Source organism: Spermophilus citellus (assembly GCF_964194105.1).
Source record: "Spermophilus citellus genome assembly, chromosome: 3".
Classification (NCBI taxonomy): domain Eukaryota; kingdom Metazoa; phylum Chordata; class Mammalia; order Rodentia; family Sciuridae; genus Spermophilus; species Spermophilus citellus.
Window position 1 is genome coordinate 74,436,040 of NC_138184.1, and position 27,245 is coordinate 74,463,284.

Consider the following 27,245-nt stretch of genomic DNA (forward strand, 5'->3'; position numbering starts at 1 on the left):
GTAGACACAAATTTCTGTTTATTTATCTGTTTGACTATTTATTTATTTATTTATCTGTTTATTTATTTATTTTTGTGGTGCTGAGAATTGAACCCAGTGCCTCACACATGATAAGCAAGCACTCTACCACTGAGCTACAGCCCCAGCCTAGGGACCTTGTTTTTATTGTTGCTTTTCTTATGGCACTTACTGTAAAACCTAGCCCAATGTAGGAACTTAGTTGTCCAAATTGAATATATATTGTCCTGCTACTTTTCTTTCAAAACACATAGAAAGATCCTTTCTTTGTTTATACCCTCACTCTGTTCCAGAAGGGATGTAAGATAGGTTGCATAAGGACACTAGATACAAAAGATTAGTTTAAATGAAAAAGTTTTTAAGAAAAAGGAGAAAACGAAAGTAAGCAATATAAGAGGAAGCCAGGGCTCTAGTTCATATTCAGATTGTAGTCAGCATACATTGCTGAGATGTTGGTATTGCTCTCAGGTCTTTAGAAATAGATGGAAACATACATGAATGATCAGTTTCACAATTCTCAGTATGGTCAAGAGTAGAAGCAGCCTTTGTTTCAGAAGAAACAGTATCACAAATAGTACTTAAGTCCAGGAGAAACTTTCCCCATGACCCTTGGAAAAGATATAGTATTACATAATGAAAAGCAGCATCAATCTGTGTCTCCACAAGTTTCACTGGGCTGTTCTTCATAGGAGTCCTCATGTAAAATACAATAAACACTGAAGGTAATTTAGTATAACTATGTGGAGAACCAAAATAGTGTCCTGCAGACTCTTCCTCTGCGTTGGGTGCTATGTAGTATATATTAGAGCCATAGCCAGGGCTAGGGTTATGGCTCGGTGGTAGAGCACTTGCCTAGCATGTTTGAGGTACTGGGTTTGATTCTGAGCACTGCATATAAATAAACAAAGTCCAGTGACAACTAAGAAGGAAAAAAAAAAAGAGCCAAAGCTGGGTGCAGTGGCACACGCCTGTAATCAGCTTGGGAACCTGAGGCACGAGGATTGCGAGTTCAAAGCCATTCTCAGCAATTTAGTGAGGCAGTAAGCAACTTAGTGAGATCCTGTCTCTAAATAAAATACAAAAAAGGGCTGGGGGTGTGGCTCAGTGGCTAAGTGCCCCTGGGTTCAATCCCCAGTGCCAAAAAAATAAAATCACTGGTGGTTAAGATGCTAAAATTGCTGTTGAATTGCTGTGTTTTTAGTTATGTTTATTTACTTTGAAAATATAAAGCAAAAACAAAACTGAAAGGAAAAAATCCACAATTATATTGGAGATTTCAATAGCCCTCTCTCAGCAACTGATAGAACAAATGGAAAGAAAATCAGCAAGATTATATAAGAACCTGAAAACACCATCATGACAGAATTTGATGAGCATGGATAGTACACTCCAATACAGCTGAATATGCATTCTTTTTAAGTGCCAATGAAAATATATGTCATATAAACCATATCACATGTAATAAACCCTAATAAATTTAATAAGAGATTTGAAATCATATAGAATGTGTTCTCCAAATTTACAAATTAAACAACATACTTCTAAATAATTAATGCTTCATTAATTCATGGATTAGAAATAAAAATACAACATACCAAATTTGTGGAATTCAACTAAAATAGGGCTCTGAGGATAATCTTAAGCACTAGTGCATATAATAGAAGACAGGAAAAACTTCAAATCAGAATTCTAAGTTCCCATCTTAAGAACTGAGAAAAGCAGCTGGGGATATAGCTAATTGATAGAGTGTTTGCCTCACATGCCCAAAGCCCTGGGTTCAATTCCCAGCATCACCAAAAAAAAAAAAAAAAAAAGAGAAAAGCAAATAAAACAAAAGCAAGGGGAAAAAAAGGGATGTAATAGGGCAGAAATCATTGAAATGTAGAAAAAAATAGAGAAAATTCATGAAATAGCTGATATTTTGAAAGATCATTAAAATTGGTAACTTCTAGCAAGACTTAAGAGAAATATGAATTACCAATATCAGGAATGAAATACATTAGTACAGACCTTGCAGATATCAAAAGAAAGGGAATACTACAGTTGTACACACATAAACTCAAAGCTTGCACAAAAATGATCAAATCCTTGCAAAACACAAACTACCCCAGTTCACCCAATATCATAGATAATTTGAACTGCCCTATAACCATTAAGGAAAAAGAATTTTTAATTTAAAAGATCCTAAAAGGCCAGGCACGGTGACACACACCTGTAATCCCAGCAGCTCTGGAGGCTGAGGAGGATTGCAAGTTCAAAGCCAGTCTCAGCTATAAAGCAAGGTACTAAGCAATTCAGTGAGACCCTGTCTCTAAATAAAATACAAAATAGGGCTGGGGATGTGACTCAGTGGTGAGTGCCCCTGAGTTCAATCCCTGGTATTCCCCATACACACACACACAAAAAAAAAAAAACCTCCTAAAAGGCCTGGGTTTATAGCTCATTAGTGTACTTATCTAGCATGTTCAAGTCTCTGAGTTTGATTCCCAGCACTGCCAAAAAAAAAAAAAAACAAAACTTCCCAGTAAAGAGGTTTACTCCAGGTATGCAAAGATGGATTCAGTGTATTAACAGACTAAAGAAAAATCATATGATCATATCAATTGATGCAGAAAAACATTTGATAGATTCAATGTCTGATCATGATAAAAGCTGTCAGAAAATTAAGAATAGTAGGAACCTTCCTCTATTTGATGAAGAGCATCTACTGAAACAAATGAACAAAAACCAAAAGCGGGCTGGCTGCCCTGGTGCAATCCAGTAATCCCAGTGGCTCTGGAGGCTGAGGCAGGAGGATTGTGAGTTCAAAGCCAGCCTCAGAAACATCAAGGCACTAAGCAACTCAGTAAGACCCTGTCTCTAAATAAAATTCGAAATAGGGCTGGAGATGTGGCTCAGTGGTCACGTGCCCCTGAATTCAATCCCCAGTACCAAAACAAAACAATCAACAACAAAAAAAAAAAAACCACTGAATTCTTTGTCTAAAATCAAGGACAAGGCCAGGATATCTGCTGTCACTACTCTTACTTAGCATAATGCTGGAAGTTCTTGCTAGTACAAGAAGGCAAGAAAAGGAAAGAAAAGCCATACAGATCAGAAAGGAAAACATAAAACTGACCCTATTTACAAGATGATATGATTGTATATGTTGAAAATCGCAAAGGGTCTGTAAAAAAAACACTTAGAACTAATAGCTAAGGTCATCAAGATCAGAGGATATATGATAAATATAAAAATTAATTGTATTTAAAAAACATGTTGACACTGAAATTTAAAAATATATTACTGCCATGGTTTGGTTGTGATTTGTTGCCCCACAGTTCATGTGTGGGAAGTGTGACCCTCAGTGTTGCAGTATTGGGGTGCTGGAGCTTTAATAGGTGGGGTTAATGGAAGGTGATTAGGTCATGGGGGTGCTGCTCTTGGAAGGGACTAATGCTGGTCTCATAGAATGAATTAATTCCCTTGAGACTGGGTTTTTATAAAAGAGCAAGATTAGCTCCTTCCTGGTCTCTGGCCATGTGATCCCTTCTACAAACACTCCCACCATTGGCCGTCCATCATAAGGCTCTCAGCAGAGTTGAGCAGAAGCAGGTGCCATGCTCTTGTACCTCTGACACAGAGCTAAATAAACCTCTTTTTTTTTTTATAACATCTTCACAGCCTCTGTTTTTTTAAATATATATTTTGTTTAGTTGTCAATGAACTTTATTTTTTTTTAATATATGTGGTGCTGAGAATTGAACCTAGTGCCTCACACGTGCTAGGCAAGTGCTCTGAGCCACAACCCCAGCCCCCTCTGTTGTTTTTTTATAGCAACAAAACATGGTCTACTATAATTACTCAATAGCAAAAAGAATATTTTAGGAGTAAATATATATATGTCTTGCATGCCAGAAATCTTTATAAAACACTGATGAAAGCAAATTTTAAAAATCTAAGCAGAGAGACATACGGTGTTCATTGATAAAAGACTCAAGATGTCAATTCTTGCTAAATTGATATAGAAGTTTAATGCAATTCCTCTGAAAATCCTAGCAAGATTTTTGTTTTGATAAGATTATCCTAAAATTTCTATTGAAAGTCAAAGGAACTAAAAAGCTAAATCGGTTTTGCAAGAGGAGAATAAAGTTTATGCTAAAGCCTACACATGAATGTTCATAGTAGCTTCATTCATAATAGCCAGAAAGTGAAAACAGACCTGATGTCCTTCAGTGGTTGAATAAATAAAATGTGATCCCTCCATACCATGTAATGCTACGTGACAATAAAAAGGAAATGACAACCTGGATATATCTCCAGAGAATTTTGTTGAGTGAAAAAAATGTAATCCCCAGCCAGGTATGGTGGCACTCAAAAACCTGTAATTCCAGCAAATAGGGAAGCTGAGGCAGTTGAAAGCCAGCCTAGATAACTTAGCAACACCTTGTTTGAAAAAAATAACATTGGGGATATAGCTCAATGGTAAGGTGCCCCTGGGTTTAATTCACAGTACCACACAAAAAAAGGTGATCCCCAAAGGTTATATACAATATGATTCCATTTATATAACATTCTTGAAATAACAAGAATTATAGAAATGGAGATTAGTGGTTGCTAGGGATTGAGGAGAGGGTGGGGAGGTGGTTACAAAAGGGCAACATGAGGGATCCCGATGGTGTTGGAAATGTTCTCGATCTTGACTATACCAGGTTCCTGGTTGTGAGATTATACTCTGGTTTTGTAAGTTGTTATCCCTGGGAGAAAGCCCCAGGGACATGGAGGAAGAAATATTTTCTGGATGAGGGCCAAAAAGGAAGGATACTTATGTGCTTTGTCTTCCACTCCCAGTGTCCTGGGGGTCCCCCTCAGTTCTCTAATCATCCACATCTGGATTCAGGGAGGTTTAGCAGAGATGGAGAGTCCCCAGGAGGCTAAGTTTGAACGGTGAGATGAAGCCCTATAGTCTGTTGTGATGCCTTCCTGCTCCATTGATTTCAGAGAAACTCATGACCCCTGAGATGTTTTCAGAAATCCTATGTGATGATTTGGATTTGAACCCACTCACGTTTGTACCAGCCATTGCCTCTGCCATCAGACAGCAGATCGAGTCCTACCCGACAGACAGCATCTTGGAGGATCAATCTGACCAGCGTGTCATCATCAAGGTAGGTGACTCCTCACCCTGGGCTGAAGGGAAGTGTATTGTAGGGCGCTGAGTGTACATTAAGGTCTTGGCAAAAGCCTATCTTTGGGTTCTTTGCTGTGGGACAGAGCTTCTGGGAGCGGTCTTTCAGACAACACATGATTCTGTTTCTCCAGGCAGGGGCAGGCTGACCTCTCAGATTAAGGTATCACATTCTAGGCAGATTCAGGTGATGTTGCTCTAATACTACCAGGCACTGAGCAAAGTCTGGTTCAAAGGAGGTGAAGGCTGCCTGTGGGCAGAGCAGGAAGCTCTTGGTAAAGTGGGCAATCATCTGGTAGATTGGGCCAAGTCCAGCGATAATTTAAGACTCAGTAGTACTCCACTGCACATATATAACACATTTTGCTTATTCATTCATCCATCAGTGGGCACTTGGGTTGCTTCTATATTCTGGCTATTGTGAATAATGCTGCTATGAACAAATGTGCATATGTGTCTATGTTCCTGCTTTCAATTCTTTGAGTTACATACCCACAAGTAGAATTGCTGGATCTTATGGTAATCTATTTTTAATATTTTAAAGATATTTTGAAGGACCACCAAACTTTTTCATTGCAGTTTTACCAATTTACATTCCAACCAACAGTGTACAAGAGTTCTATCAAATCCTTTACCTGTTTCAAACTGGGTTTCTTTTTTTTTTTTTTATATAAAGAGAGAGAGAGAGAGAGAGAGAGTTTTTTAATATTTATTTTTTAGTTATCGGCGGACACGACATCCCTGTCTGTATGTGGTGCTGAGGATCGAACCCGGGCCACACGCATGCCAGGCGAGCGCGCTACCGCTTGAGCCACATCCCCAGCCCTCAAACTGGGTTTTTGCTGAGCTTAATAAGTTCTCTATTTTGAATATCAAGGATATCAATCCCTTATCAGATACGTAATTTGTAAATATTTTATCCTATTATGTGGGTTTCCTTTCTACTCTGTGATAGTGTCCTTTGATGTATAAAAGTTTATTTATTTATTTATTATTTTGCATTGCTTGGGATTGAACCCAGAGCTCCAGACATGCTAGGCAAGTGTTCTAATACTGAGATACATTCCCAGCCCCAAAGTTGAATTTTGATGACATCAATTTGACTAATTTTCATTTGTTGCTTGTACTTCTGGTCTCATCATATCTCAGAATCTCAGCCAGATCCAATGTCACAAATGTTTCCTTCTCTGTTTTCAGCTAGTAGTATTAATTCTTAACATTTAGATCTTTCATCTGGGTTTGTTTTGTTTTTCTCAGTACTTGGGATTGTACCTACGGATCTGCATATGCTCGGCATGTGCTTTACAGTTGAACGACTTCTTTGTAACTTTTCATCCATTTTGTGTTCATTTTTATATATAATACTAGGTAAGAGTCTGATTTCATTCTTCTGCATGTAGATATCTAGTTTTCCCGCAACATTTATTAAAAAAGACTGTCCTTTCTCCACTGAATGTTCTTGGCACACTTGTCAAATTTGATCATATATGTGAGGGCTTATTTCTGGACTGTCCATTCTCTTCCATTGGTCTATATGACTGTCTTTATTTCAGTACCACATTGTTTTGATTATTGTAGCTTTGTAGTAAATTTTGAAATTAGGATGGGACTTCTTCCAGTATCATTCTTCTTTTTCAATATTGTTTTGGTTGTTTCAATGTCCCTTAGATTCCAATTTCAAGATAGATTTTTTTTCTATTTTTGTGGGGAAAAAATTGGAATTTTGATAAGGTTTGTACTGAATCTGTAAACATTTATAGAGTACTATTGAAATTTTAGCAATATCAATTCTTCTGACCATGAACATGGGACTTCTTCCCATTGATTTATGCCTTCTTTCATTTCTTTCAGCCATGTTTTATACTTTTTAAGTGTACAAGTCTTTCTTTCCTTTCTTTAAGCTAATTCGATGTATCTTCTTATTCTTGATGCTAATTTTAATTGAATTGTTTCCTTACTTTCCTTTTCAGAGTATTGTAAGTGTATAGAAAGGCAACTGTTTTTGTATGTTGTATCTTGCTACTTTGCTGCATTCATTCATTAGTGTGTGTGTGTGTGTGTGTGTGTGTGTGTGTGTGTGTGTGAAGTCTTTAAGGTTTTCCTTAATAGAGATAAACTGGGCTACAATATGTTTTGCTTCACTTGTGTCTTTAAGCACAGCCTTCTGGCTTTAGAGGACAGGGTTCTGTTATGTACCTGTGCCTTGTCTTACAACTATGGTGAGGATGAGGCCATGAAGGTTAGCCCTGCTCAACCATCTGATTCCAGATGGGAGCAGCCACATGCAGGTTGCTGGTGAGTCTGACATTACATATCTAGCCAGTTTCCCTGGTATTTTTCTCATTCTGAATACCAGGTTTAGTTTTTGTTGTTGTTGTTGTTACCTTGAAGCAACCATACAGAAAATTGTCCAGCAGCTACAGGTCCTTCAGGGGCCAATACCTGATCCCCCTAAGCAGAAGCTTTCCCAGCAACCCTCTGATTTAGTTATAATTCTCAAGTGTGAGACGGCATTTGCTGGTAGGCTGTTGGGAGACCATCCCCAGGTCAGGTTTCTTCCCGTCTTGCCTTCTGGATGAGTGGCAAGAGGACCCACCAGTATTGGGATCAGACTGGGTACCACAGGGAGTATACAGCTGGCTCAGAGAAGCTTGTGTTTCTTGGAATAGTGCTTTGTTTTTCAGGCCAGAAGCCTTGTGGGCAACTTGACCCCTGAGGTGGTGACCCATCCTGTAGGTGAGGAACTGAAGGTCACACTTTGGATTTCTCATTACATCTGGGTTTTTCTTTGAGGACAGACTTCTTTGATGGAGGATAGGAAGAGTAGTACTTGAAAATGTCTTTTTTCCTGCGAAAGTAGTGACTTAGTTCTAAGCAGCCTTTTACATATGATCTTGGCAATGCCAGGACCAATGCCCAGGCCTGGCTACCTTTACCAGGGAACCTGGCCTGCTTTGGATCCATTCAATTCCAGGGTAAGATAGACACAGGTCGAAGCCTGGTCCTGTCACATGCCTGCTTGGAGGATCCTAAATCAGCTTAGTCTCTTTGAACCCATGTGGAGTCCAGCTGTTTCTCACCACCCATTAGTATCATCAATGTCTCCTCTACTCAGAATTTTCCAGAAGCTCCACAGCTCCCTCTGTGTAAGTTGAGCACTTCTGACAACCCTTTATCCCTTCTTAGCCTGGGCCCTGGCCCCTTACCATTCTCATCTTCTCTCCTATTTCATCCCTGTTTTTGTTTTTTTGATGTTTTTGTTTTTGTTTCCAAGTTTCTGGGCCTTGTTTCCTCAGACCTTTGCATTACCCTGTCCCCTGCCTGGGACCCCTGCTCCCAGGGAACCACGTTGCCTGCTCTCTGGGTTCATTCACTTGTTTTATCCCTGAGAGCCCTTTCTAACCTGACTAGTACAGCTGGCTCAATTTTCTAACCTCTCTCTTGTTTCCCTCCCTGGTCTAGCATTTAGTGCTGACATACCATGTATTTACTCGGTCAACCCACTTAGCGTCTGTCTCTCCCTGACCCCAGGATAGCTTTTTCTGTAATTTTGGATAAACAAGTGGATTCGTGACTAAATAGCAGGAACGGGCAACATAGTCCATCAGCCTGGGGTGGTGCAGCTTCTTGGATGTAAACAATGTACCTGTGATCCAGTCAGGTCCCACTTCAGTGTTTCTGTGAGCTGCCTGCTGCTGGATGTTCTTTCCTGTCCGAGCGCTTATATGGTTTGCCCAGAATTGGATTCCAGTTGGGAACATGCAGCTCCAGTTCTATTCCAGAAACCTGGGTTGATTGCCAGGCATGGTGCAGCATGGAGACAGGAAAGGCCTCAGGGGCTTTGACTGCAGCCTACACTACCCAGCTATGTGCCTTGTGTGGGTTACTGTAGCTCTGCACCACAGCTTCCTCCCTCTCCTTGCCAGTTCTGTCACAAGGACTGGTTGTTTCTCAAAATGCCCTCAAGCTTGTACTGAGGATTCCAGGAGTTCATGGGATGGCAGAGAAATAGAAAACAAGCAGATGACTGAGATGGTCTCAGAGTCCTAAGTGCTGTGAAGAAACAGGAGAGGAAGGTGTGGAAAAGGACTGGTGGGGAGGAGAGGTCTCAGGAGTTCGGTTTTTAGCTGAGGCCAGAGTGCTGAAAAGTGTCTGGTCTTGCCCAGATACAGAGAACATTCTAGTTAGTACAGAGTGGTGCAAAGGGCTCAAAGGTTCAGGGCTTCGTAAACATGGTCAGGGTTTGGAGTTCCCTTGTTTCTCTGAAGAAAGGTAGAAGTCTCTGGGTGGACTGGGTCATAAGGGCTATTTACTGGCCATGCCTCTTGCTCATCTGCCCACTCAAGTCTTGGTCTTAAAAACTAAAGGACAGCAGGGAGAATGGGCAGGTGCCACTGTGGCCTGCTCACCCAGTGGAGCATTGGGCAGTGATGAGGGAGGGTTCTAGCCCCCTACTGGAATCTTACAGGCAAAATGCTGAGGGAACAAAGCCAGACCCCAGAGGGTCCATCCTGTGTTGTTCAGTAATGTCCAGTTTTAGAATAGGCAGAACTAATCCGAGGGAGGGGGCAGACATTAGTAAATGCTTCTGAAGCACAGGGCTGTTTTTTCTGGATCTGAGTGTTGGCTTCCTGGGCATCCACTTGTGAAAACTTCCAACTGCACACCTAGGCCTGGATACCTTTGGCTATGTGTCACATGCTGTGAGGGGTCTGTAGGGGGAACATGGGAGGCAACATGGCTGTTGCCTCTATTGCACTTCCAGGCTACCTCTTGCCTTGCCACATTGGCACAGGTGTAAATGCATCTGTGACATGTTTGGCAAAATTATTTCCAAGAGGAGTAAGCTCTATAAAGCAACAGAATTTGGGCATAGATGATGATTTAAGACAGGCTCAGGGACAGTTTTCTGATCAGTAACATTTGAGTTGAGTCCTTTCTGGTCAACAAAGTCACATAAAGATCAATTGCCATAGGGTAAAGAGCAGATAAAGGAATGATGAGGATCCAGGGAGATGAATAAAAGTGAAGTGAAGGGGCTGGGGATATAGCTCAGTGGCTGAGTGCTTGCCTAGCATGCATGAGGCCCTAGGTTCAATTCCTACCACCATGCACAAATAAAGAAAGATGAAAAATAAACCTTTAAAAAAAAAAAAAGTGAGATGGCCAGAGCCCCTTGGAACATTTGTGGGGTCAGCCCATTTTGCAGATGGTGAAATGGAAGGACAAAGTCCAGCCCAGTTCTTAGCTTGTGAGTTGTTGGCAGGGTTCACTCTAAGCCTCATGGCTCCAGAGCAAGCTGTTCCCATTTCCTCACAGCCTCCTAGGCTGAGGATGGTCCTGCCTGCTCTCACTTTGCACTTTGGTTCTTGCCACAGCTGAATATCCATGTGGGAAACATCTCTTTGGTGGACCAGTTTGAGTGGGACATGTCAGAGAAGGAGAACTCACCAGAGAAGTTTGCCCTGAAGTTGTGCTCAGAGCTGGGCTTGGGCGGGGAGTTTGTCACCACCATCGCATACAGCATCCGGGGACAACTGAGCTGGCATCAGAAGACCTATGCCTTCAGGTAGGATGGTGTATGCCTCTCTCCCTCTCTCGCATCTCTAACCACTTTGGGGAAATACTTCTCTGTGGGAGCTGTAATGCTTTCACAGCTTTCTTGAGCTTCTCAGTGACCTGGCCATGGTCTGTTTGACGGCTCTGACCTTTCCCTGCCTCATATCTCAGCAGAGCTCACCAGTCACAGGCAGGGTTAGAGCTAAAGAGATGGCATGTTGGAGGCACTTAATAGGGTCCCTAGCAAAGATTAGAGTTCTGTCAGCGGGAACCTGACGTCCTTACTTCCATTTTCCCCACATCCTCCTAGGACCACACCTGAGATCTTTTGTCCCTCAATCCTCCATCCTCATAGCAGCTGCTCCCCAACTGTCGTGCTGTTCTGTCCTCTCTGCATTCTGTCCCAACCTGTTCCTTCTATCAGGGTTGTCCCCGCCCATGTTCTGTTTTTTTTTTTTTGTTTGTTTTTTTGTTTTTTGTTTTAGTTGTAGATGGACATTATACCTTTATTTTATTTATTTTTATGTGTGCCGAGGATCGAACCCAGTGCCTCACATATGCTAACCAAGCGCTGTACCACTGAGCCACAACTACAGCCCCCCATGCTCTTCATCTTTGTAAAACAAGGCCCCTCCCCTCTCACAAGCATTAGGGAGTCCTCTGGCAGCTTCTTTCTGGATATCTCTGCCTGGTGAGTATACTGCAGGACTAGGTGCCATACTGAGTGCCACTGAAGAGGAAAAAACAGATCAACCTGATCTCTGCCTGCAGTATCAGGCTGGCTGAGTAACTGAAAGTGTGAACACAACCTTCAACTCCTCACCAACACCAGATAAATAAACCAACCCTTCCAGGCTGAGCGCAGTGGCATACTCCTGTAATCCCAGTAGCTCAAGAGGCTGAGGAAGGAGGATCGCAAGTTCAAAGCCAGCCTCAGCAAAGGCAAGGCACTAAGCAACTCAGTGAGACCCTGACTCTAAATAAAATACAAATAGGGCTGGAGATGTGGCTTCAGTGGTTGAGTGCCCGAGTTCAATCCCCAGTACGTCCCCCACAAAAAATAAAAACCCCTTTCAGGCCAGTGGACTCTGCTTGTGGCCTCCGAAAGTCTGAGGGCTCCTGCCTCAAGCCTGCAGGAACAGAAGCCCCATCATTTCTTTCTTTGTTTTTATATATATATATATTTAGTAGTAGATGAACACAATACTTTTATTTATTTATTTTATGTGGTGCTGAGGATCGAACCCAGTGCCTCACATGTGGCTCACCACTGAGCCACAACCCCACCCTCCCACCCCCCATCATTTCTGATCTGTCCTCTAAGTGCCTTTTTTGATTGGAATGGTGTCTGGAGTGGGGCTGCCACCAAGTATTACATCATCAAAACAGGTGTGAGGGTTGATTACACCCTTCACACTGTCATCATTCATTTGCACTGATCACTCAGGGAAGACAGACTCAAATGCTACAGGAGGATCAAGGACAAAGATTTTTTTTTTGCAAAGATTTGACAATTCATGGAGCTTTTAAGTAGGTTTGCATCTTAGCTCGCTTTCTTGAATATCCCAAGAGGCGTCTTTTTAAGGCTTCCCGTAAATCGGAGCAAGAAAGAAGGTATGAGGCATACCTTTAACCTTGGAAACAGCTGAGCCCTTCAGGCTGAGTGCTTGCTGTGCTGAGATGCACATCATTGTCACCTGTGGTGACCCTCCTTCAGCTCTGCCAAGTGGTTTTGTTTCCTACATTGGGGATCAACCCTGGGTCTAGCCCACTTCTCTCTATTCCTGTAGGAGGGCTGCCTGAGGGTGCAGTCATGGTGTCTCCTGTGGAGCCAAGGCCATTGGATCCAATGGGCCCAAGAGTAGTCTAGGTAGAGTTAACTTTGAAATCTTGTGACATTGCACAGATCCTGGGAGTGACAGCAACACCAAGCACCCCCTCCTACAAGCACCAGTCAAGCTGGAATTCTCCTTCCCAACTGACAGGTACAGGTGACAGACAGGTTTGCTGCTCCCAACAGCCAGATACTGAGATGTTGACCTTCACTCAGTCATATGGCAGCCACCAATGCCCAAGTCAAGGTTCAGGAGATGAAGTTTTGGGGCCTCTTGATGGGTCCTCCTGGCATCCTTTCCCTTGGTGGCCAGTGTGCAGCAGCATCCCTTCTGTTCAGACCACATGACCTGAGCCATTAGCCTTAGTTCCTTCCCAAACTCCTAGTTGTGTCCAGTTCTGAGAGGCTCCAGAGGAACCACTGTTGAGGAACTCCTATTGAGGCAGTTCAGGATTCTGTCTGATCCTTTAAGGAGCATTGACCCTGTCCAGCTGCAGTCTCTAGTGCAGGTTTCAAACCCTTGGGACTAAAGACAGACTGCTAAAGACTTGGCTAAACACACATTCCCTCCATAGTGGCCTGCCAGGGGGCCTAGTAAGTGTTCCAAGCATCTCTTTTGGCACCAGGTAGGACTATTTGTGCCATCCTATGTGTCATGTCTCAACTGGGCAATGAGGATGCTCCCCACATTGGAAGAGACCTGGCAAGGACTGGATGGGGACCTTTTGTTAAAGGGTTCCTAGACTTTACAGTCCAAGAGCAGAACTGCAGTTCACTGTGGCAAGGCTAGAAGCCAGAACTTGTGTCTCCTGACCCCAGCTCATATTCTACCCACTGTCCCATCCTACCTCGTGGGAATTTAACTGTTCTCCCAGGGAGACTCTTGTCAACCCTGCTGTGCCCTACAGGGCCTGCTTCAGGTTATGCTGAAGCTCTAAGCTCTGCCCACCAGCCCTGAGGGTTTTTTTTTTTTTTTTTTATAACAGCTTTATTAAGATACAATTCACAGGTTACAGATTCACTCATTTAAAGTGTACAAGGCACTGGTTTTCAGTATATTCACAGAGTTGCAAAGTCATCACCACAGTTAATTTTAGGACACCCCAAAAGAAAGCTCCATACCCTTTAACAGTCACTCCCTGCATTTTCCAAGTCTCTTAGACCTGGGCAACCACTACTCTACTTTCTATGAGTGGATTTGCCAATTCTAGACACATACTATAAATGGAGTCATTCACTATTTGGTCTTTTATGACTAGCTTCTTAGCATACTGCTTTCAAGGATCATCGGTGTTGTAACATGTATCAGAACTTCATTCTTTGTGGCTGAATAGTGTTTCATTTTATGGCTGTACTACCTTTCATTTATCCACTCATCAGTTGATTGGCTTATAGTGTTTGTTTCTACTTTTTGCTGCTGTGAAAAATTCTAAGAACATTCATGTATAAGTTTTTGTTTGATCACTTGTTTTCAATTTTCTTGGGTATATATGTCTATGAGTAGAAATGCTGAATCAGATGGTATTATCCTCCCTGTTATTTTATCATTTTGAAGAATTGCCAGATTGTTTTCCAAAGTAGCTGCTCCATTTTACATTCCCAGCAGCAATGTGAGGGTTCCAGTTCCTCGAAATCCTTGCTAGCACTTACTTTTTTTTTTTTTTTTTAAGAGAGAGTGAGAGAGGAGAGAGAGAGAGAGAATTTTTAATATTTATTTTTTAGTTCTCGGCAGACACAACATCTTTGTTGGTATGTGGTGCTGAGGATCGAACCCGGGCCGCACGCATGCCAGCCGAGCGCGCTACCGCTTGAGCCACATCCCCAGCCCTGCTAGCACTTACTTATCTGTCTTTTCTTTCTTTAGTTTTGTGTATCAAAGCCATTCTAGTGGATGTGAAGTAATTGGAGTTGCATTTCCCTAATAACTAATAAAAGTGAGCATCTTGTCATGTATTAGTGGCCACTTGTATATCTTCTTTGAAATCATGGCTTATTCAAGTCTTCACCTGTTTTTAAATTGGATTGGGGTTTTTGTTTATTTTTTGGTACTGGGGACTGAACTCGGGGCCACTCGACCACTGAGCCATATCCACAGCCTTATTTTATTTTGTATTTTATTTAGAGACAGGGTCTCACTAAGTTGCTTAGCATCATGCTTTTGCTGAAGCTGGCTTTGAACTTGAAATCCTACTGCCTCAGCCTCCCAAGCTGCTGGGATTATAGGTGTGCACCACCATGCCCAGCTACTGGATTGGGTTTTTATTATTATAAGAGTTCTTTATATAGTCTAGATACAAGTCCCTTAACAGACATGATTAGTATGGTTTTTCCTATTCTGAGGTATGTCTTTTCACTTTCCTGACGGTGTTCTTGGTAATTTCCATGTCATATCTAAGAAACCATTCCTAATCCAGTCTGTTGTCCCAGCACCATGATGAAAGACTGCCCTTTCCCCACCCATCCAGGAAGCTTGGTTGCAATTGTAAGAGTCACATCGAATTTGGTCTCTTCCTTCCCAGCTGATGGAAAAGCTATGGACACTTCATTTTCCCTTCAGGTCTCATTTATACAGTGAGGATAATAATGCTTCTCAACTTATCTGGTTGTTTTTTGTTGTTGTTTTGTGGTTTCCCCTAGGTCTGAACCCAGAGTCTCTTACATGCTAGGAAAGTACTCTACCACCTAGCTACATCCCCAGCCCATTGTAGTTTAGTTTTAGTTTTTTGGTTTTTTTTTTTTTTTTTTTTTTTGAGAAAGGGTTTCACTAAATTGCCCAGGTTGGTGGCTTGGTGGCTTGGTGGCTTTAAACTCACAATCTGCCTGCCTCAAACTCCCAAGTAGCTGGGATTACAGGCATGTGCCACCATGCCCAGCTTCAGAGCCTGTTTTGTTATATGAAGTCACAAAAGTGAGATCACATTGAAAATAAACCTGAAGCTACTCAAGGAACATCAGTCCCACTATGACCTCAGGCAAGGCCCTCCTGTCTGGGTGTCTTTGTCCCCACTTGGACACTTTAGAATGAAAGGAACATCCAGAGTCTGTGGCAGCCTCAAAGCCCATGAATCAGAATTTTTCTCAGGAGGAATGGGAGTCTCCCAGGGGCCCAAACTTCTTAGAACTCGGGGAAGCATCTCTCTGCCTGCATGTCCCCCCAAACCTGAGACAGTCTAGTGCCGCCTCCAGGCTCATCCTTACATGGTTGACTGGAACAATTCTTATTTTAGAATAAATCCACTGGAGTGGAATCTTCCCAGAGTAAAGGGAGGTAAACAAAGAAGCCTCTGGGTCTGCTCATCAGCTCTTGTTTAAATTCTGAGGAAAACATGTTTTGCTTCCCTCAGCGTGGGCTTGGTGCCTTTCATGTCTGCCCTCCTAAGGAAGACAGCCAGGAGCCCTGGAGGTGAGGGATGATGTTTGGGGTCTGTGGCTAGACCATTCCTGGATTGCCAAACCAAGCTGTTGAGGAGGAGTTAGCCCTAGGGGACCACAAGGGTGAGGGCTGCCAGGTCCTAGGCCTCTGAGTCACCAGCATGTGCTCAGGCTTCCTGGCCTCTAGGTCTCATGAGCCCCATGGGCTAAGCTTCAGCAAAAGGTCAGGCCCATTTCTTCTGGGGCTAGGGCAGCTCTGGTCTGTGGTACTAGCCTCAAACAACACCCTGGACCCAGGCAGGAGGGCCCAGGGTCGTTGAGAAACCTTCCCCTCCCCTCTCCAAGCTAGGGAGAATGGCTCCCAGCCTGGCCTTCCCAGGCCATAATGGGTCCTTGGTTGCCAGTGCAGGGTGTGTGTTGGCTGGTGTGTTGGTTAGGGGCCATGGCTCTGCAGTCAGCCCTAGGGGAATGCTTCTCTGCAGCTGATCAATCATATCACCTTCAGGGAGGCCATTTGAGAAGGTGCCTGGCCCCTACGAAGTTCCCTTGATGGAGGGATCCTTGGGGCTAGAGATTCAGCTCAGTAGTATAGCACTTGCCTAGCATGTGGGAAGCCCTGGGATAGATCTTTAGCACCACAAAAAAAAAAAAAAAAAAAAAAGTTGATAATCCTTCAACAACCCTTTACAGCACTAGATATTGTTCCTATATTCTGCATGAAAACCCAAGCAGCCCTGCCAGGGATCTGTTCTATTTTAGCCATTAGTGTCTGCCAGGCACCTCCTAGGACCCTGCCTGCCTTTTTCTCCTCCTAAAGCTGATGGGCACTGCACAGTGGCAGGCTGCGGGTGGGTAGGATTATGGTAGAGTAGGGTAGGGAGACCACTCAGCTAGAGAGAGCAAAAAACTCTAGAAGGCCAGAGTAGCAAGGGGAAGGCCAGGAAGGGAAGGAGAAGATTATGGTTAGGGCTTTCTTCTGAGTCTTTCTGCCAGGCCAGCGGTACAGCGTAACATGTGAGTAACTTCTTAGCTTCCTGTTGCAAATCTGAAAACCAAAGCCCAGTGAGACAGCAGCTCAGCCATACCTTTCCCTCTCCAAGTGCTCCCATGTGCCTAACCCTGTGCCCTCTTAACCTTTGCCCATGCTGACCCCACCCCTACTTCTGTGCCCACTTGGCCAGAGGAGGGCACAGGGAGCCCCTCATGGTGGAGCTGGGCTCTCTGAGGGATTATAGGGTTGGGCATGGTCCGAGGATATGGTTTCTGGTTCCAGTTCTGGCAGCCAACTGTCTGGCTGTAAGCAAATAAGCTAGTTTCTCTGGGGCTTAATGTGGACTCCATGAAGTGTGCTAAGCTGCAAGTGGGTAGAACACTCGAGTAGACCAGCCCAGCCCAGCAGCCCTCAGTTAATGATGCAGAGGCCTCCTCCTTCCACCCTCCATGCTGTCTCCTTGATCAGTGGGTTCTGATGGGTTACTGCACTGGACAGAATAGGACAAACAGGCCTCGGACTTCCAGCTATGGTCCAGTGACAGTAGCCTGGCCTAGTCCACACTTTTCTGTCAGTGGAAATTACTTCCACAGCCCCCTTCCCAGTCTCTCAGACAGTGATGGTGAGGAAGCAAAGGAACTGTTGAGAGTTGACTTTGAAGAGAGGCTGCTGGGTCATGGGGCTATTATTGCTGGGGGAGGCCCTGGTGTCTCCAGCAGCTCCCTTGAGGTTCAGGTGACAGGCATATCCCCCAGCTTCCCCTATCAGCAGTGCTGCTGTGAGGAGTGAGGACACAGAAATGAGTCTTGGCCCCTGTGTGGGCCTAGTAGCAGAGGCAAGTGAGAAATAAGAAAAGACCTACTCTTTTATGCTGTGCGCTGGCCACCTCTTGGAGGGCTGGGGTATGGGAGAACAATGGTTTCTGGGGACTTCCCTATTCTATGAATTGACCATTGTTCCTTTCACTGCCTCCCCTCCCCAGTGAGAATCCCTTACCCACGGTGGAAATTGCTATCCGGAACACGGGTGATGCTGACCAGTGGTGCCCACTGCTGGAGACCCTGACTGATGCTGAAATGGAAAAAAAGATCCGAGACCAGGACAGGAACACAAGGTATCCTGCCCCTGTGCCCTAGTTCTGTTCACAGGAACCATTATCTAAGCAGGGGCAAGCCACCTCTTTTCCCCTGTGATCTGTGGGCTCTGGAAGCAACCTATGTTGCTAGAGGAAGGTTCCTGGGTGTTGAGACCTCTTCTGTCCCCCAGGATGGGTTCCCCAGCAGAGAATAAAAGCAAATTTTCCAGTCAGATCTGACCACAGCCAGAGCAGATTTCAGGGTTCCTGGAGAGGCCGGCATAGCAGACAGGCAAAGCCAGGAGAAGGCTGGGAGCTGGAACTAGCCCCAGTTGACCATCCCCTCCCCTCCTCTAGGCGGATGAGACGTCTTGCCAATACTGCCCCAGCCTGGTGACGAGCCCATCGGTGCTTGGCTCCCACGGAGCATCTCAGAAGATTGGACTGCCTCTCTCCTTCCTCTTCTGGCAAGGAGACAACCCGGTGCCATCCCAAGGGACAGGGGGTGGGGTGGGCTGCAGAGGTGGGAGGCCTCCAGGTGCCCTCCCCCAGCACACATTCCATTTGCTGAGCCCCAGTCCTGTCCTCCCAACACCCTCCCCCAGTGTCTGGGGTCAGGAAGAAGCTTCGTTTTGGGTTGTTTTGTTTTTGTATAGGAGCCCCAAGCAGGGCTAGCTAGCAACACTTTTTAAATAAAAGGCAATAGGTCATGTTCAGTTTCTTCAGTGTCTTGGCATAAAAGTAATAGGAGAGCCAGGAGTAGGACCAAGCAGACTTAGAGGAAGAGGGTGGTGTGTGGCCTAGGCTGACATGCCAAGCTTCACCCTTCCCTGCCTCCAATTCCCAGGTAGATGACAGATGGAGGTTAACAGAATTCCACTTTCAAGATACCCCAGCACCCTCTAAGACCATTGATTGAGGCAGAGCCCAATCTGCTTTTCTTTGAGCCTTCCAGCTTCTTATTGGACACTTATACTCAGCATGTCCTTATAGAGGAAGAGAAAGGAGAAGTGTGATTGTGAGGCTCGGGGGAGGGGCTCAGCTATCTTCCAGTGATACCTGCTCCTGCTGTCTTCACTTGGCCTTAGAAAAGAAGTGCAGGCTCTCCTGTTTTGTGTGTACAACTCCAGGGCACACATTAAACTGGGGTCTGTCTACACCTGTAGCCTGAGCCAGGCCTATTGTGAGGAATGTGAGTAACATACCTAGCCTAGTGCTAGCTTTTAGGGTTGATATGGTGTGCACAGAAGAGACCCAACTCACAGCCCTGCCTCCCCACTGTGCTTCTGATGAGATTATTGTATCATACCTTGTCTGTAACCATGGAATTATACCCATTCTAAAGAATGACTTAGGTACCATGAGGATGGCATATGTGGGTCTCTTTGCTGAGCCAAGCACTGCTTGGCAAACTGGGCACATAGCTTCAGTCTTACTAAAAACAATGACCCCAGACCCCAACCACCTGGGCAGTTGCCACCCTTGGCTGCTGGCAGGTCCTCTCCTTGCCAGGGCAGGGAGAGACTGTTGTCTTCCCTGGGCACATGATAGGGCCCCCAAGCAACCTGGCTTTCAGCCTCAGCCTGTGCAGGCCAGAGGTAGAGCTCTTGAGTAGGGATTGGGGCTTTGAGCATGACTGTTCCTGGGGAGGAGAGCAGCTTGTGACCTGAGTAAAGCTCTCCTCTCACCTCCTCTGGCAGAGCCTATCCAAGAGTAGAATTCACCAGAAACAGCAAGGGCATACAGGCTTTACTGGGAGACCATAAACAAAGTGCAAGATTCCAAGATTTGGCCTGGAAATGAACAAGCTCTATTGCTAAGGGGTTTGCTGGTTCCATGAGGCTGGTGGCAGCCCTGTGTCACTATAACTGGTGAGGTAGAAACAACCCCAGCTGCCTTACCCTGCTGGACAGAAAGGCCCACTTTCCTGGGAAGAACTAGTGCACCAAGTCCTACCTGCTTCTGGACCCTTTGAGTACCTCCAGCCTAATGCAAGAGTTGCTACTTTATCAACTTTCCTACAAAATTGAGGTCAGACTCATGAGGAATAGTTTCATTACAATGTAATGACTAACTGCCTGTGGCTGGAGAAGCCCCTATGGTACTGAGCATCCACGAATAAGATGGGCAAGCGTACGGCAACAAGGAAACCTGGCCAGCATCTGATGTACACATTCAGAGGATATGGGGAGATATGGGGTCAGAGAAGGCTCACCTAGATTCTCGGCCTAAATGGTAGGGACAGAATTCCCCAGAGGTCTGTGTCTGAGCCAGTCATAGGATTCTGCAAATGGAAAAGTTTTCTAGGCTCTGGGGTCACAGAAGAGGCAGAAGACACAGTCCTGGCACTCTGCACCTGACCTCATAGAGCCTTCAGTTCACATGCTAGAAAATGAGGTCCACTTGTTGAGGTTTTTTGGTGAGGACGAGAAAGGCCAGGTGGACATGAGCCTACAGACACCACAGACTAGGCTGTGTCCTGCCCCAGCCACTAAGGTCTAGCTAACCCCCTTGATTAGCAGGGAACAGAGGCCCAGGGAGATACGACTTGCCCTAAGACTTCATCAAGGCACTGATAGGGCTGGGACAGTAACCCTGAGTCTGTCATTTGTGAGCTCAAAGCTCTGGTGGGCATCCATGGGCAAACTGTTTGCCTTCTCTGGGCCCCCTGTCCTATCACCTTCAGTTGGGCAAAGAGGGCAGGCATGGAAAGGGATGAGAGGATGTGGCTGGATGAGACAGGGGGCACCAGTGCTGTGCTTCCAGAGGCTGCAGGTGCTTCCAGAGGCTGTTTATTCAGGTGAGCCCTTTCATCCTGGCCCCAGACTCCAGGATGGGTTCTACTGCAAGCAGTGGTTAGGGGTAGGCTGGAGGCCTCCCAGAAGAGTCAGACTGGCCCAGGGTGGGCTTACTGCTGTGGGTGTGGCTGATGGGGTCTTGGTTGCTCCTCAGGAAGGGGCAGATAATTGGGGTCCTCTTCAGGGGCATCCAGTAACAGCTTCCTGTGGGGAGGGATCCACAGAGAGCTGAGGCCAGCACAGGTCCCCAAGGGCGTGGAAGTTGCCTGAAGGGAAGGGAGGGAATGGGAAAAGAGGGGTATGCAGTCATCTCCAGCACTCACAAGAAGCTGGGTGTCAGCAGCAGCCTCTTGCCTCCAGGCTGGTTGGGGAAGACATCCTCCAGGAAGTAATAGATGTGGCCCACAGCAATCCCTGTTGAGAAAGCCACAGAATGTCAGAGGCCACCCTACACAGCCCAGAGTGACGGCTTCAGAGCATGGGCACCCCCCAATGTCCTGTACAAACTGCCAGCCCAGGGACAGGCTTAAGGAGCCTAGAAGTGGGCAGGACCCCGGGAAGAAAAGGAGGGCCTGTGAACACTAGGGGAGCATGAACCATGGAGCAAGAACTCTTCCTTACCTACCCATCCCTCCCCCAGCAGGACCCACTCAAGCATCAGCAGGTCAGCCCTGAAGATGCCGCATGAGGGGTTGTAAGAACTGAGAAGCTGGGAGGGCTGTGGCTGAGAGGACCAGTAGAAGTAGGAGAGGATGCCCTGAGGCAGAGCAGCATGTCCAGAAAGGACCAGCCAACCTGGGGCAGTGGAAAGGACAGGCAGGCTCACCCAGCAGGTCCACAAGGATTGAGTTGCCCAGCAGCAGTGAAAAGCCCATGAGCGCCCAGGGCAGGAATGGTGCCTGGAAGGTGAGGAGGCCGAAGAAGTTGACTCTCACCCCAGGGCTGCGACGGCTCCACACATACACCAGCATGGCCATGAGGGCCTGGCCCAGGAAGAAAAGACTACCCAGAAGTCCCAGCAGCTGGACCAGAGTCAAGGTGACTTGGTACAAGTCTCAGCTACATCCAGGGTCTCTCTGACTTCCTTAGCCCCCAGAGTCCTTCCACTGGATCCCCTTCCCTCGTTGCTCTTGTTCATTCCCCATCAAGATAATATCCCCTTCATCCCAGGCTCCAACCACTGCCCATTTCTCCTGGATACCTGCATTCAGGGCTCAGAGCTACCAACACCCCACCCGGCCTTCCAATTAAGATGGCAGCGAAATAACATCCTAAACTGAAGTAAATGACTGTGCCCTCTCCTTGGCCCCCGGCGGTCACGTCAAGCACCAGAGTCAACACAGGCCAGACCTCAAGGAGTTGTGGCTTGAGGTTCCTGAGCCCGTGGGAAGGATATTGTCATCAGGACGCCACCGAAGAGAAACATGAAGACGAAGTCAGCTGTACGGCCGCGAAAGGAGCCCTCCTCCAGCATACGGCAGTAACGGAACCTGCAGCGTTTGTATAGGAAGTGCCACCCCCAACCTGGCCTCAGTTTCCCCTCTCCCAGCCCGGGGTCCCCGCCCCCATACCCTGCCCAGATCCTTGCGACATAGGATACACGAAGAGCATGTTGAAGAAGAAGCTGAATCCTAGGGGCCCGAAGAAGAGGAAGTTGGTGACAAGCCTCCAGACCTACAAGGTGTGGCGGGGGGAGTAAAGGTAGTCAGGCAAGGGGCAGGTGGGGCCAGGCCGGCAGGTGCAAGGGACGCGGCGGCCTCACCTGGAACTTCCGGAACACGAGATGCGGGTTGAAGTAGAGCTGGAAGGGGCTGAGAAGCTCCAGCTGCTGTGGAACCAGGGGCACATCAGGGGATGTCCCCGGGATCCACGCCGTTAACCCTGGCTACCTTCCCTAAAACCCCCTCGTTCCCCTCCAGGGTCGGTAACTATAGCGACGCCCAGTCTGCTCACCACGGCGGCTGTGGTGAGTACGCAGGCTGCGGTATAGGCCCTCGTCACCGCCGGCACCTGCAGAAACTCGGCCGCCAGCCCCTGCCAAGCCATTGAACCTTCTCCGGCACGCTTAGCCAGTCCTGAAGCGCGCTCTTTAACCCACCCCTGAAGCCCGCCTCCAAGCTCCGCCTAACTCCTGCTTTTGGCCAATCCTGGTGGTAGCCGCGGAGAAACCGGGCTGGAGGGAGGGGCTCTGGCTTGGTAAGCCAATAGAAAGAGGAAGAGAGAAGTTGGAAGTGGGAAAGAAAAAGTGGGCGGGTCGGAACGACTAGCCAATGAATAAGCCACACGGTTGAGCACGTGTCGGTTGTTGTGGCTGCAGTGGCGGCGCGGGAGAAAGTGTGGCCAATGAGGAACTGGCCTCTTCAAGATATTCTAGAGGAGAACCAATAGCAAAGGACCACGAGGCCACCATGGGGGCGGGGCTCGGATACCGCCTCAAGGGAGAAAAAGACCAGAGCCAGGTGCTGCGAGGCCGGAAAGGGGCGGAGCCACGGGGGTGGGTGAGACCAGAAGTCCGGAGGAGTTAGTCCCAGTCTCCCCTCCTACCCCGCCTCCCCCATAGTGATCTTGGCGTGTTCTACCCTGTAGGAATCTGGGGCAGGGCCACCTACTCCGCAGCAAAGGAGGCTCTTGGTAGCGTGTCCAAATTCCCCCAGACGTTCAGGGTTCCCTAACCTCTGTTTGCCCCTGCTGGGAATCTTCCTGGCCGCTCTCTGGGAAAGGGGCTGAGTTTGGGGGACTTGTAGCCTTAGGCGGGAAACAAGGATAGTGGGGCAGGCCAGAGCAAGTGGATAAGATGGAAAGGGACTTGATATTTTGATAGAAGAAAGAAACTTCATACAGTCAGTCATTCGACTGGCATGTTCAATGTATTAGTTGCCCTTCTGAATGCTGGGGATACAGCAGCTAATGAGCAAGAGATAATGGCTGATAGAAAATAAGACAAATGTGGGGTGTGACCAGATGGTGGCCTGCCAGCTACGTGGGGGTGATCAGGGAAGCCTCTGTGAGGAGGTGATTGTCACTTTTTTAAAGTGCCCATTAGGCTGGGCATGGTGGCGCAGGCCTTTAAGCCCAGCTATTTGGGAGGCTAAGACAGAAAGATACAAAGTCAGCCTCATCAACTTAGCCAGACCTATCTCAAAAAAAAAAAAAAAAAAAAAAAAGGGCTGGGGATGTGGCTCAGTGGTTAAGCGCCCTTGGATTAAATCAACCATATCAATAATAATAATAATAGCCCATTAGGACGGTTATACAAACAAAACAAGAAGTCAGAAAATGACAAGTGCTGTCCAAGATACAGAGAAATTGGAAATTTTATGTGCTATTGCTGAGAATATAAAATGGTGTGGCTACTACAGAAAAACAGTATGGCTATTACTCAAAAGTTAAGAATAGAATTACCATATGACCCAGCAATTCTACTGCTGGGTACATACCCAGGAGAATTGAAAGCAGTAACTTGAATCGGTAATTTATTTTCACACCCATGTTCTAGCATATTCACAACAGCCCAAAGGTGGAAACAACCCAAGTGTCCATTAACATGGGAATGGATAAAGTGTGGTATATACGAAAATGGAGTATTATTCAGCCCTAAAGGAATGAAATTCTGCATCTTGAAGACATTATGCTAAGTGAAATTATACAGGTACAAAAGGACAAATATTGTAGTATTTCACTTAAATGAGAGGGGAAGTGGGAAGCTGTTGTTCAATGGGTAAAGAATTTCAGTTTGAGAAAACTGAAAAGTTCTAGAGATGAATGATGGTGATTGTTACACATGAATGTGAAAAAACCTACATAATACTATTTAACTATATACCTTAAAATGGTCAGAACAAATTTTATGCTTTATGTATTTTATAACTTATAAAAATTTAGGGCAGTGGATTGTCAGTAAGCAGAGGGACACTTCAGGTGACAGTGGTGGCTTGGGCAGAATAGAACCTGGGGGTCCAGGAGCAGTGGAGGTGGTTTTTCCCACAGACCAAACATGGCTGTGAAAGAGGGTTTCCTAGGGACATTGTTAGAGAACAGAAAGATAAAGATGGTGGGAACATGAGGTTAAGAGAATAATTCTATAAAATGGGCCCATTTTTGCTGACTCTCCACATGCTATCTTTTCCAAGAAGCAATTCACCTGTACCCCTGCATGGGCCTACATGAACATGATATGTTACTATCATGTTAACTATCTGCTAACTACAGGAGAAATGCAGGCCCAAGATAATGTCGATGGAAGAACTCAGGAGGTTTTTTTGTGACCAGGTCCTGAAACTCTGGGAGATAAGGGTAGTTCTTCCTAACCATAAAATATGTAAGAATGTATGGTTAAGAATCCAATTAGAGGGCTGGAGTTGTGGCTCAGCGGTAGAGTGCTTATCTAGCATGTGTGAGGCACTGGGTTTGATTCTCAGCACCACATATATATAAAATGACATAAAGGTACATTGACAACTAAAAAAAAAAATTCCAAAAATCCAGGGCTGGGGTCAGTGGTAGAGCGCTCACCTAGCATGTGTGAGACCCTAGGTTTGATCCTCAGCACCTCATATAAATAAATAAAGGTATTGTGTCCACCTACAATTTAAAAAATATTTTTTAAAAATCCAATTAGAACTGATCAGCATGGGCCAAATTGACCTAGAGCTGCTATGACAGTGGGGACTTGAGAGTCTGATGTTATCCTGCTGTCCGCCAAAAGTCAAGAGGTAGACCTGGGCAGAACTCTCTGGAAACTTCTCTGGGATCCCCTATAAAACTGGAGTGCAGGAGAGGCACATTGTTCCTCTCCTCTGAAGAGGACCTGCTCTCTCCCTTGAGAGTGTCCCCTTTCCCTTTTCCTTATCCCTTCAATAAACTCATTCCTATTACTCTGAGCTACATGTCTGAAATCTTTCTGACTTGATTGCAAGAAAGGGGTTTGAAGAGGCAGTCTTCACACTGCCTTAGTATCTTGAAAGGCCCCAGCTCCATAACATCCATGACTGTGAGAGGAGAAGTCAAGGCCCATACTTGGGGCCTAAGCCAGAGTAGGTAGATGGTGATGGCCATTGCAGAGAGGAAGAGCACTTGAGTAGAAGGTAGGAGAGATGGAGAGTTCTGTTCTGGCCTCATTGATTTGGAGAAATCTTTGTGACATGCACTGGCAAAACTATTGAGCATGGCATTGGGGGAAAGTAGGGTCAACAGTGCACATGTGGGTGTCAGTCACAAGTAGACCAATGGCATCTATAGCCTGAGCCTGTATGAGATGCCCAAGGGGTAAGGGTAGATGGAGAAGAGAAGCCAGGCCTGGCAACCTGACTTTTAGTGCTCTGAGAGAGAAGGCAAACCTAACCAATAGGATCAAAAGGTTGGGGGAAGGGAAAGGTTTAGGAGCTGAGCCCAGGAAGTGCTTCAGAAAGGACCATGCAGTGAGAAGCTCAGGGAGATATGTGCCTTGGGACTGTGGGATGTAGCCATGCCAAAGTCTCTGGTGATCAGGATAATGGTAAGCAGGAAGAAAAGGAAAGTGCCCATAAAGTCAGCACGGGGAATTCTGCCTCGGATGTCCATGTTTGTACATAAGACCAGGGATCCTCTAGTCCAGGTCCTAAGGTCCCTGGAGACTAAAGCTAGCTGAGAGAACTGGTTGAGCAGGATACTCAGAGCACAAGGGTCCCACAAGGATACCGAGGGGGGTTCCCTGGGGACCAGTGCCTGATGAGAGTGGGTCAAGGGAAGTGGAGAGCTGGCAGGCTGAAGGGGATGTGCATTTGTGTAGGGTATTTGTTAAGTACCACTAATACAGCAGAGATTGGACCAAAGTGCTAAGAGATTGGGGTTTGGGGCAGGCTGACAGAAACCCCTCAGATGGCCTTGGTTTTCCAGTAAAGCAGACCAAGATCATATTTGAAGTGGGCCAGGGAGAGCAGATCCCTTGGTGGCAGCAGTGTGCAACAGGGCAGGGATCCAGGGCCTCTGACGCCAGGACAGGCGCCACCAGACTGGTAATGAACCCAAGGAGGGAGGGAGGTCAGGTTTCAAGCCAGCTTGGGGAAGGAGGGAAGGTATTCTTCCTTAAGGCATTTATCGTGCTGGCTACCCTCCAGTTGGGGTCAAGATGGGGCTAGCAGGAGGGGCTTTCATTGTCAGCAGGGACATCTGTCTCCCCTGTGATTGGGGGCTGATAAGGCAGGCGCCTGGATTGGGGGCTGCGAAACACATTCCTGGGAGGCTGGGAGTCCAGGGTTGGTGGGGGCAGCACGCCTGACAAAGGAGAAGACAGGCGAAACATTAAAGGGAGTAGCAGCTGGGTTCTGCTGCAGATGTACCTTCTCAGAGATGTGGGGAATCCTCAGATAGGGAAACTGAAGCTTGGTGGAAGGCAAAGCTAGTCCTGGGGCAGACCTCCATTTTCAGTCCTGTCCCATCTCAGGACAAAGGCC

The 27,245-nt window shown here is 46.2% G+C and overlaps 2 protein-coding genes across 4 annotated transcripts in view; one reads left to right on the forward strand and one right to left on the reverse strand.

The window, feature by feature from the left end:
• Positions 1 to 18,728, forward strand: part of SMARCB1 (SWI/SNF related BAF chromatin remodeling complex subunit B1) — a 33,216-nt gene extending 14,488 nt beyond the window's left edge. For both annotated transcript variants that reach the window (XM_081283573.1, XM_081283572.1), the window contains exons 6-9: positions 4,999 to 5,165; positions 10,564 to 10,754; positions 17,924 to 18,055; positions 18,374 to 18,728. In XM_081283573.1, coding sequence (XP_081139699.1) covers positions 4,999 to 5,165; positions 10,564 to 10,754; positions 17,924 to 18,055; positions 18,374 to 18,413 — 530 coding nt within the window. In that variant the 3' untranslated portion in view covers positions 18,414 to 18,728. The remainder of the gene's footprint in view (positions 1 to 4,998; positions 5,166 to 10,563; positions 10,755 to 17,923; positions 18,056 to 18,373) is intronic.
• Positions 18,729 to 18,863: 135 nt separating this feature from the next.
• On the reverse strand, positions 18,864 to 24,274 carry DERL3 (derlin 3). 2 transcript variants are annotated; one of them, XM_081283575.1, is made up of 7 exons: positions 22,768 to 24,274; positions 22,577 to 22,639; positions 22,415 to 22,488; positions 22,211 to 22,304; positions 21,641 to 21,836; positions 21,138 to 21,228; positions 18,864 to 21,018 (listed from the first exon to the last, which is right to left on the reverse strand). In XM_081283575.1, the coding sequence occupies exons 1-7, from the start codon at positions 22,858 to 22,860 to the stop codon at positions 20,925 to 20,927; spliced, it is 705 nt and encodes a 234-aa protein (XP_081139701.1). In that variant the 5' UTR covers positions 22,861 to 24,274; the 3' UTR covers positions 18,864 to 20,924. The 2 variants fall into 2 exon arrangements, with proteins under 2 accessions (XP_081139701.1, XP_081139700.1); XM_081283574.1 differs by having other exon boundaries at positions 22,577 to 22,642.
• Between the last annotated feature and the right edge of the window lie 2,971 nt (positions 24,275 to 27,245).

Coding starts and splice junctions, on each gene's coding strand:
- DERL3 (XM_081283574.1), bottom strand. CDS start 22,860: ATGGCTTGGCAGGGGCTGGCGGCCGAGTTTCTGCAGGTGCCGGCGGTG. Junction 22,643..22,767: donor TACTCACCACAGCCGCCGTG/GTGAGCAGACTG, acceptor CTGGTTCCACAG/CAGCTGGAGCTTCTCAGCCC. Junction 21,019..21,137: donor CTGCTGACACCCAGCTTCTT/GTGAGTGCTGGA, acceptor CCCTCCCCACAG/GAAGCTGTTACTGGATGCCC.